At 43.0% G+C, this 11233-nt stretch overlaps 1 protein-coding gene across 1 annotated transcript in view; it reads right to left on the bottom strand.

Moving 5' to 3' along the window:
- Positions 1 to 5732: 5732 nt before the first annotated feature.
- The window catches only part of LOC128455304 (carboxyl-terminal PDZ ligand of neuronal nitric oxide synthase protein), a 30788-nt gene continuing 25287 nt past the window's right edge, over positions 5733 to 11233 (bottom strand). The window contains exons 8-10 of the mRNA XM_053439005.1: positions 6964 to 7125; positions 6725 to 6893; positions 5733 to 6259 (exon numbers count right to left, since the gene is read on the bottom strand). Of these exons, the coding sequence (XP_053294980.1) occupies positions 5733 to 6259; positions 6725 to 6893; positions 6964 to 7125 (858 nt within the window). The remainder of the gene's footprint in view (positions 6260 to 6724; positions 6894 to 6963; positions 7126 to 11233) is intronic.

Below are 11233 nucleotides of genomic sequence, written 5' to 3'. Positions count from 1 at the left end.
GACGAACCTGCTAATTACTGAAGGAGACGTGATGGTTTGGAAGAGAAAAAAACTGGATCACTGGAAACAAACTAGAAAGGGGCAGGACTGGGATAATGGAAACAGTGGGTGTGAGAAAAAGACAGAAGCTTGTTGTCATTATCAGAAGTGTGCATCAGAGTGGTTTCACAGCAGGGTCAAGCACAGAGTATATTTTAAATTATGTATTGAATGTTCATATTTTCAGTATCATGTCATCAGTTACTTTTAAGAACCACTAAATGAAATGTTTGCCTCACAGTCGCTGGTGACACTTCAGGATGCTATGGATGAAAGAAAATGCAGATATAAAAGTAATGATCGGAAGAAAGTAGAGAAATCAAATTAAAGCCTTTTAATAATTCTGTATATTTAGGTCACACACTCCTTTTGATATCACAATGCATTGAAGGGGTTCTGGTGCATCGGTATCTGTTATGATGAGATCTGTGATCACAAACCACAGCTTTTATCATAATGTGTCTACAATGGTCATTGTAACAAATATAATGGCCATTTAGCGGAATAGTTTGAAACATTTTCTCTATTAACAAGAGATGGATGAGAAGTTCAATATAACTTCTGACTGTGTTCTACATATAAAGCGACCGATACCGAGGGAGGAAATAGCCAGACAAGCTGTTCTATATCCCCTGTGGCTGGTTTCATGATCACCTAATAAAAGCTTATTCATGAGTGTTCATCACAGGAGCAACATGACTGCAGTTTGATGACAGTCCTCACAAAGCTAGGAATATTGTAGCTATAGGAAACATGGCATCTACCAATTTTATGTGCCTGCCTGAACCGACTGCTTCTCATTCACATGTAATGATATTTAGTGGAATCTATTCTTTCATCTGTACAATGTTTCCTCTGCCACTTCCTGCCACACAGAGCATTTCCAGCCACATGTTTAACATTATCTTATGTCAAATACATCTAATTTCTTCTCCAAACACACTTTTGATCAATAACTTCCTCGGCCTGACCTCCCTGTAGTTTTCTCATGTGTTGGTTTTGCTTGGCCTTTCCTCTGCCTGCCCAGCAGATGTGCCGTTCTATCTGAGTGTTTTTTTCCTCTTGGTTTCTCAGATCTCCCCTTTACTATTTTCTTAATGACGTTTGAGACAGTGGCAACTGCAGCTGGAAGCACTTTCATAACTTTATATAGCTCTGCCTGTTTTTGAGCGCATCCGTATCATCAGCTTCATTTCAGATCCTCCGTCAGCTTCTCAGAGGAGCCTGTGGTTCAAGTGGTTTACAGGGAGAGACTAAATCATCAGGTGACAAATGATATTTCTTGACCTCCTTGATGAGTCCTAACATCAGATAAGGTATAATTAGTTAATAAAGAGTGTATTACAAGGAGAAGGATGAGCACACATTTGCACATGCCACAATTACAGTTTTTTATTTAGCTTTAGTCAAGCTTTAGTTGTCCTTATGCCACAGGGGATGTATTGATTTATTTTTACTTCAAAGATGAACTTAATATGTAATTTGCCCGGGGTGCAGTAACCTGTGGGAGTTATATAGGAACTCCAGCAGAGATATGATCTCATAAGAGGATGATTTTGGTGATAGATTCGTTTTAACATTAAAAATGTCCTTACTACTACATTCATGGTACTAACACATATTGGCCTAACTTGGGTACAATGTCACTCATGAAACGCTTTGTAACTGTAAACTACCAGATACTCTGTGAACAGCGGTATACAATAATGTAATAAAATAGATTCAGAAGACTATTTTATCTTGACTCTGCTCAGAAACTTAGAAAAACAATATATGAAACTAATCTGCAGGTAAAAAGAACAAAAAATACAGAAGAATACTTTTTCAATGCAGTATTTAATTGCTGTCAGGACATTGTTTACTTTTAAAGTGAGATAAAAATCAATGCTTGATACAAATAACATTTCGTATGTCATGAAGAAAGAAAAAAGCCTTTATTGAATTTCATGGAGCTCAGTGACAGTCTGTGTTTCGGTGAGCTACACTGAATGGAAACATTACTTTAGCCTACCTCCAAAGGACACCTTTAAAAAGCCGATGTTTAGCAGCTAATGTGTTAGCTTATTGATGTTTGCTAATACAGTTGTTTGGAATAAACGAAAAAAGTTTAGGAAAGTTGAGCGATCATTGACGTTTTGACGATTCATCCTGTCGGGAACATGACTGATCGTGTTAAAATACATGACAATCATCATGGGATAAATGACTTCACTGTAAAACCACAAATGTCAAGGTCATGGTGGCGCTAGAGCAAAAACTGGGAGATTATACAACAAGAATCTGCAGGAATCATCATCTGGGGACCATGAATGTCTCTCCAAAAAAAACAAACATGCAGTCGAGGCATTAAAGCAACACTGCAGTGAAACCGTGTTGGTTGAATCCAGCTGACCTGCAGAATACAAAGCAACGTACATACGGATCGAGGAGGGGGGGGGAGCAGAGTGACACTGCAGACCATTCTTCACTATAGTCAAGCAAATGAGAGCAGGGGCCACCTCCTGGAGGCCGCCCACTGTGCCTGTGTCAGCAGCAGCAGTGCGAGTGGAGCTGCAGGACGTCGTGGCTGGGTGTGGGTGGGTAATGGCTGATATTCTTCATATTTATCCAGCGCATCTGCAGTGTTGCATCGAGCTGCTGCTCTAAGCGCGCTCGCACACAGTGAGCGTGATGGGAGCTGACCCTGTTTAACGGCCACAGCTGGTGTGTCTCCGATGATAATAGTGAGCCGTCGCCCTCGCAGAGCACCTGCCTGCATCCCATCATCCCGAGGAATTATAAATACTAACGAGAAAAAGCGTCTGGAAAAGGTCAGCCCAGAAAGAGGCGCTGCTTAGCAGGAAGCTTGAGACAAATTTCGGTTTTAGTGAGTCGCACTAAACGTGCTGGACACATCATAGCACCAGGTGGCATTGAGAAAGGGAATTAAATTCCACAAGAGGAGACGTTTACTTAAGTGCACTTTTGTTTATAGTACACTTCATATGAACAGGGCGCGATGTAACCTTGGAGGGAAACAACACAGATTGACAACAGAGATATGGATAGATGGATACGGCCGACAGATTGTGAGTGCAAGGCGGTAGGGGAAAGAGGTAATGAGCTTTAGGGGGAAAGTGGAGGAGGAAGGTGAGTGAGGGAGGCGAGGAGGAGGAGGGGGGCCAGGAAGAGATGAATCGATTTTTGGAAAGAGCTCAAAGAAACGTCATCGATTCAGCGATTCATTACGTTGGCTCTCAGTCAGCGAGGCCGCAAAAATATGAAGAGGCCCAGAGGTTCCCTGTTTGCCGCCTGTCGGTTCTTTGAATGGGTGACTCAAACAATCCTCTCTCTGAGGGGTGGAGCAGCGGCGATGCAGCAGTTTGTCGCTGCCGCAGTACGGCATTAATAAATAACAGTTTTAAGCAGCACAGACGGGACTGTAGCAGCACCTGCTCACAGGGAGGAGTTTCTCTCTGAGACACCTCATCGGAAAAAGCTCTGTAAGAGGATGAAGATAGGTGTGAATGAAACCGAGCCATGGATTGACTGCAGAGCATCGAAGTTAATCTGAATATATACATTGGGGGAAATCAGACTGGGACAGATACATGCTCATTTTCAAACCCATGTGTAATTCACAGACTAAGTGGCACAGCAAGCACAGCGAGATTTTTCATTATTCACAATCCCAAAAAATCCTTGAAAGCTTGTCCAGACAGATTTTAGCAAAGGAGTCTTTTCTTCCAAGGTCTTCATTTGACGACAGATCCGACGACCATGTCCGCGCCACATGATAAAGACACAACCACAGTGTAACAAGTCCAGTGAGAGAGTCAGAGAGCCAAAAGTATGAAGGTACAACAATCATTAGACTGATTACCACACACACACACACGGTATGCAACACAAAGGAGGGGAGAGAGAGCGAGAGAGTCTGAAACACCTTGTGACAAGTTTGATTAGAGTTGAATTGTGTCATGTTCTTATCTAGAAGTATGTCTGTTTTTTCTTCACCTCTGCCAATTAGGTTATGTTTATTTGTTGGTTTGTTTATTTGTCAAAAGGTTTACGCAAAAATGTTTTCCGCAAAAACGTACTTAAGGAGTGGCCAAGAGAACATCTAAAGTTTTTTTTAATCAGCATTTTTCTATTTATTCATATATTTTCACTGATTTCCAAGCTTATAGATGAATCTTGATCATGTATCATTCCCGTGCATTAAAGGCTCAGTATGTAGGATTCAGGTGAAAGGGATCTATTGGCAGAAGTTGAATATGAAATAATCAAAGTAATGTTTTCACGAGTGTGTTTCATCTAAATTGTACAAATTGTTGTTCTCTTTAGCCTAGAATGAGCTATTTATATTATAATACTTTATATTTACATTGGGAGTGGGTCCTCTCTACGAAGGCCCCCATGTTTTCTACAGGAGCCTTTGAATTCAGCTGCAAGATGGAAATTCACGACTTAATTCTACACACTGAACCTTTTAATCAGGTCTATCTAGGGAACTGATATGTGAGTGTGTACAATTTGGTGCAGCTAGATTCAATTTTAAATGACCTCAGGGCTGTGGTGGAGGCAGGCGCTGCACTCTGTGTCATTTTAGTTCCAAAATCACAGGAAGTAGCCCCCAGTGTAGGCCTTGTACTGTAGTGTGGAGCTCATGAAGATTTAATCAGCGACTGGATTAATAAAACTGCTGTCAAGACAAAAATTTAATTCAGTTTGATATTTTAATTTAGGATCATGGGCCAGTAAAAACTGTTAACTTCAGCTTTAGTTGTACTTAGTTTAGTGCTAATTGGTGGACATGATGAATAGACTGAAAGACTAGATTGTTATTTACATGGACTGTATATAAAGATGGACAAATAGCACTGATTTCAGCTTTAGTCCATGAAACCTCCAAACCTTAAACATTGTTGCAAAATTTGGCTTCTCTCACCGTTTCCAGCACTTTTGTGCACCTTGGGCATATCTCTGATGAAGAAGTGAAGATTTTAACCATTGGTGCAAAAATAAGGCTTATCTCACCGTTTCCAGCGCTTTCATGCACTTTGAGCAAATAAGAAAAGAGAAAGCCTTTAGGCCCCACTTTTTCATTGGGGACTCAAAAACGGAGGAGGCGTTTATAGACTATACTGAAGCCAGCCACCAGGTGGCGATCAAGATACTGGCTTTACTTTTGGGGAGCAGTCAACTTTAGATACAGTTTATGCTATTTTAAATGACAACATTAAGGGTTTGACAACAACAAGCTTGTTTTGGTTGGCATCTGTACATTTAATGTTGTATTTGAAGGAACCTATCATCCTTACTTCTTATCATCTTATTATTATTATTGTTGTTCTGAAATATTTTTTGTCGTCATCAAGTCATTCTAAATTTCAAGACTACATTGGGTCCTGTTAATTCAATCATGACTATTTTTGTTCTCATGATTTACTTATATGAGTTCCACTGCTCAGTAAAAAGAAAGTGACAAATCAAAACTTGAGCGTAAACTTTAAAACTTTCCTCAGACCTGTGGTGAGTAAGCGCTCAGTTCAGCTATTGAACATACGTAATTCATACCTGCACAAGATACTGATGTCACCATGCAGTATTTCTGTGCTATGAAGTCCTTTAGATAATGAATGTCACCTCTTAGTCATTGGGATGGGACATAAGTAACAAAGTTGCCTAGTGCAGCTTTACACACAGCACCACTACACAGCCACCTCATCCCCTAAGCAGTCCGACAGACTCTCTGCATTCAGCACGTTTAAGAGTCGAGCTGCACCGTCGGCCCCTATGCCCTCCCCCTGTCCCCAGCTGTCTCGGTCGTCGCTCTCATCTGTGTTTGATTCGTACTCTGATCCGATCCCTGACTCCCTGAACCGCAGCAGCTCCAGGGCTCCGAGGACCTGCTCCCCGAGTAGCGAGATCTCATCCGGGGCTCCGTCGCTGGGCGTCTCCCCCGCGTCCAGGCCCTGCTCCTGGCTGTCTGGCCCCCGGGAGGAGAAGCGGAAGCACTCGAGTCGAACTCCACCGCCACTCAGTCCCAGAGGGCTGGTGTCGGCAGCCATGGTGCCTGGAGAGCAGGGCCCGGGGAGGGCGGAGACCCAGGCACTGTCACAGATCTGGAGGTGAGACTGAGAGGCTAAATGGCCTATCGATGAAGACAGGGTGAGCAGTTCACGCTGGGGAGGCTTGGCGCGAAAGGTGATCTCCAGGAGGCTGTCCTGCGAGCCCACTGAGGACAAATCCCAAAAAAGATACGAGAGGAGAGAATTAGAGACAGATGAAACAAATCACAGAGAATTTAAACATCACATGTAAGAGGAGATGTCTGAGAGAGGCAGATGAGATTATTTAGAGTGCGGTGACGTCTGTGCTGAGAGGATTTGATAATTCATGACTGTATGGCAGCATATTGCCTCGTGCTAAATGCAGGGAGAGGAGAGCAGAGAGCAGCAGTGAATCCTCTGAGAGGGCTGGATAATTAATCCTGTGTCACGAATGGATCAAAAAAGAAAGTGATGACATGGAAGGGAAACGGACAGGGAAGAAAAAATCAAGACGGAAGAGATGACAGGGGAGAAAAATATTTTATGACACATTTAAAACAGAGAAAGAAAGGAAATGGACAAAGGTTCAAGCAGTAAATAAAAAATTGAGGCTGAGTCGTAGGACTAAAATTAAGCAGATTTCAACTCACTGGATGTCAATTGGCCGGCAGCTTTGAGTTCCAGCTCCTGGATCTGTTTGACCAGCAGGGAAATGTGCTGCAGCAGGTCAGTGTTCTGCTGCAGCAGCCTCTGCACTCTGGACTGGGCCTCGGTCCGTGCACACACCTCCACCGACAGCTGCTCCTGGAGCACATGAACCTGAACACACCAAAACCGTTCAACACATGTTGATGAAAGATGAGAGATATCTGTCCTCTGTCCTCAGTACCTGCGCTCCGGCTGCCAGCGCCTGCTGTTCCTGCTGCTGCAGTTGTTTCTGAAGGAGCTGGACGTGGTGCTCCGCAGAGCAGGGAGCCTCAGCTGTCAACTGACCCGACACAGACGCCCCGAGGATGGGAGAACCCAGCAGAGGAGAAGGGTCATCACACACCTGCAGCAGACAAATCAGGGACAACTACTTCTTACCGTATGACAAAGTGATCATGATGTGAAAGCATATGATGTCTTTTTTTCTTTACATGTCTGTTTTGTTGTTTGTTTGATCAGATAGATTAAGTGATCATAGCAAGCGTGAAGAGAAGTTCAAGTTTCATGGAAAGAAAGAGAAGAAGAAAAGCTGTATGTCAGTGCTTAACAATGCAGCGGAGAACCTCCACAGCACAGTGTGATTCTGCCAGACAATAACAATGTTGCCTACTTCCACTAAAAATAAAGTAAACAAAAGCTGCGGGTTGGCGGCACAGGAGATAGATTTAAAGGTAAAGTAAAGTATAAGACTAAAAGACTTAAATTGTGTGATGCATGGTTGACCAGTGAGCCCAGTCCTGGCTCAGTTGTGCAGCTTGCTCTCATGCACACAGACACAGAGAGAGAGAGCCGGTAAGGAATATACATTTACTACAGTGTTCCCAATTGCTGTTCAGTGTGTGTGTGTGTGTGTGAGAGAGAGAGAGAGAGAGAGAGAGAGAGAGAGAGAGAGAGAGAGAGCAGAGAAAGGACCGCTGTGCCATACAATGTCTTCCATAAGATTGTTTACAATATTTTTGGTTCATTTTTCATGGAAAAAGTGACAGTGGCTGAACAACAGCAGCAGACCAGCAAAGGGAGACAGTAACAAGCTTGACCTCTCTCTATCTCACACATACACACACACACACACGCACACACACACACACACACACACACACACACACACACACACACACACACACACACACACACACACACACACACACACACACACACAGTAGTAGTCGGTATATACACACTGTGGTTATATTTACTGTGTGGTGTGCTATATTGACGTCTGTCTGTGTGAGGGGCGGCAGAATGTCCCGTATGTACAGAGAGTATTTCCACAGCTGTGATTAAACCAGACGACCGAGGGGGCTCAGAGCAGGAAACTCTCTCCTCATCAGGTTTGTTTTGGCTCAGATGCCGAGTCCACGGATCCACGTTTGTCATTTTTATCCGGATGAAAACAAATTCACTTCTGCAATAAAAGATTTTAATCCCGATTTTCAAGTTGAGTCTCGAGCTGCTGCCTTTGAATCTAGGTTTCCTCTTTGATTTGATACACTAATGCATGATGGGCACAAACTGGGGCCATTAGTGGATATACAACTACTTTCTAAGTATAAGGACATATTAACAATGTGTGTGAATGTGTCGGATACAACATTAACAACTGCCAAAGGAGATAATAGTTGGCATAATTACAGTCAACACCTCTCTAAAACAATTTCAGTAATGTGATACGTTGGTATCACAGGAGTGTCATTGGTACATCCGCTCTTCACCTGTGGAGGATTCAGTCCACTCTTACTCTTCCTCCTTCATCCACCTCCTCCTTCTCAACCTCCTTCTCTGCCAGATGGGAGCTGGGATTTCCTCTTGCAGATCAGCTACATCTGCCTGGTTCCTCTTAAGGGACCAGTGTTACTGTGCCAGATACAAATTCAGGTTTCTTGATGCCAGGCTTGTATTTTTTGGTGGTTCCATTCTATGAGCTGAACTGTGTTTTGGCAAGACACTGAACCCCAAAGTTCCCCTGACGGCTATGCTGGCAGTGTACGAGAGCTGTGTGATGGAGAAAGTGCTGCACATAGATGCACTGTATATATGGACTATAAATGTGCGTGTGGATGGTTGAATGGCAAACTGCAGTGTAAAGCACTTTGAGTGGTCATCAGGACTTAAAGCTGCTATATGAATTCAAACCATCTACAGTTTAAATGCTGCAGCAGCATCTTCTGTGTCTCTGAGGCCTCAAGCCGAAGCTCAGTGCTGAAACTCTTCTCCTCTTTCAACAACAACATCGGAAAAATCCAGCCTGCGGTCTGTTCCTCCTCCCACCAGTGCTGTCAGTCTACATATATCTACGTACATTACCCCCCCAGATTCATATGAGGTCACAGTGATGTTGACCTTTCTCTCAATGTCTTCTGGAGATATAATATTCACCAAAAGTGAGTGGATGGACGAATGGGCTAACTATGTGAAAACACTCCACACTTTGAGGGACTTGTTTAACCTCTCTACATTTCTGCAGTTCTTTGCTGAGCTTTTCTTTTAGGACTTGAGGCTCATTTCCTTTGCAGATCGTTTTCGAGCCTTTCAATTTCCCCTCAGCAGCTGGCTGCATGCAGCCGTTACAGTTCTGTCTTCATCACGTCAACTTCCTCTTCATCAACCTTATCTCCTGGAGCATTTCTTTTTATGAGAGGGACTTTTTTGATTTCATCTTCTCCAGGCGCCTCAGTTTTTCTTCTCTGCAGGTTTGTTTACTACAAGCATCTCATCTTACAGACACATGATCAATTGTTAATTTAATCATCAGCTGTTGATTTAAAAAAAAAAAAACGGTTATGGCAGCTTTACAGCTGGTTGAAAAGTGATTCTGTCCCTCAAAGGAGGAAGAATCCTACCAGGCATTTTACTTTAATTATGGCAAACGTCAAAACAATTTCTGGTCTAATGATACATGCAGAGTGGAGTCTTGCATCTAATCTCTCATCAATCTATATAAACAGATCTGAATGTGCCGCCGTTGTTTGGTTTGAGCACATAATGTCAGACCTCTGCTGCTGGAGGAGCCGCCGTGAAGGACACGACTGATGTGTCACATCTGAGAAGGGAGGTAAACATGGTGGACACAGTTGTCATTATTATTAAACCGTGAAGGACACTTGACCTTCGTCTCCCGGGGAGACAGAGACATCGCAGGCGAGAGCCGAACAAATGCAACGCTGATGTCTTATTGTCGCGGGACTTCACTGAGAGAATGAAAATATAAAACTAATTTCCTTCTTCTCTGTGTATCCATGTAATTGGATGTAATATCCATTCAATTCAAACTAATTAACTCCCGCGCCAGAACAACACTTGTTTCCCCTCTTGAGCGATAAAGCCGACAGTGGTTGTAAAATGAGGCAACAGATATCAGAGAGCAAACAGCCACTTGTCCGACATTGCAGGATTAGGAGAGCCTCGCTGTATTTTCCCCCAGCAAACCATATGATCCGGTCAATATCAAAGAGCCCTGTGGAGGATTTCTTCACAAACAACCATAAAGGACGTGGTGTTCTCGCTTTATGTTCCACACTGATGTTCTCTCATCTTCACTTTCATCATATGAGCTGCGTGCCCTGCGGAATTATTTATTAGCAAGGCTTTTTCAAGGTTTTATATCAATGTTTTCTAAAATGCTAAAATACACCAAGTTTGTCCTCAGATGTTTCCTTGGTACGATGAGCAAATTAAATCCATCGCCTTCTCCTGGAGTCATTTATGTAACTTGCTTGTTTTGTTAAAGGTGTCGTTGTTTCTCAAACACCTCTTATCGTATTTGTTGAAATACTCTTCATGTCCCGATTACGGAAAATGAAAAAAAGCTTGGTCGAGTGACCTTTGCAGGACAGTAATATAAACGACGGAATGAAATGATTGGCTGGCGAATCTCTCTGTGACCTGCCGACCTGCACGTACTCTACTTTCTTCTTGTCTCCGCAACCCAGCGAGGTCTTTACACCACTGAGGCAGAGACGATAGCCAGAAGTTAGCGAGTGACTCACAGATAAGACATTTTCTGGCAGTTTGTGTGAGCGTGTTTATGTGTGTTTGGGACGTAGCTTTGATGAGAGGGGCGCAATGTATCTATTACACGTTTTCAAAGTGTAGCCTGCTCTTGTTTGTTATTGCAGGATTAGCAACCCTAGCCTTAAGTAGAGTGGATTCATAGATGAGTCAAACAACAGCAATGTAATCTGTAAGCTTTTTGCAAATTGTTTAAAGGACTACTCCATCAATTTAGCATCTCCCTTTCATTAAAGGACACATGTTGGGCTTTCTTCAGTGTTTCTTTCCTCTGGTGTGTTTATAGGTTTTTCTGTGAATGGTGAAGTTCTACACGATTAAAAAACCCACAGCTCCTGAAACATCTCGTCAGTAGTCCCTCACGTTGCATCACGACTCCCCATATTTGTGTAACACTCTCCAAGCGGCTAAAGTAAAGGCCAATGTATGCTTCTCCGTTTTGA

The sequence above is a fragment of the Pleuronectes platessa genome, chromosome 13 (assembly GCF_947347685.1).
Source record: "Pleuronectes platessa chromosome 13, fPlePla1.1, whole genome shotgun sequence".
NCBI lineage: Eukaryota > Metazoa > Chordata > Actinopteri > Pleuronectiformes > Pleuronectidae > Pleuronectes > Pleuronectes platessa.
Note: the sequence above shows the minus strand (reverse complement) of the source record. Positions and strands in the feature narration are given on the sequence as shown.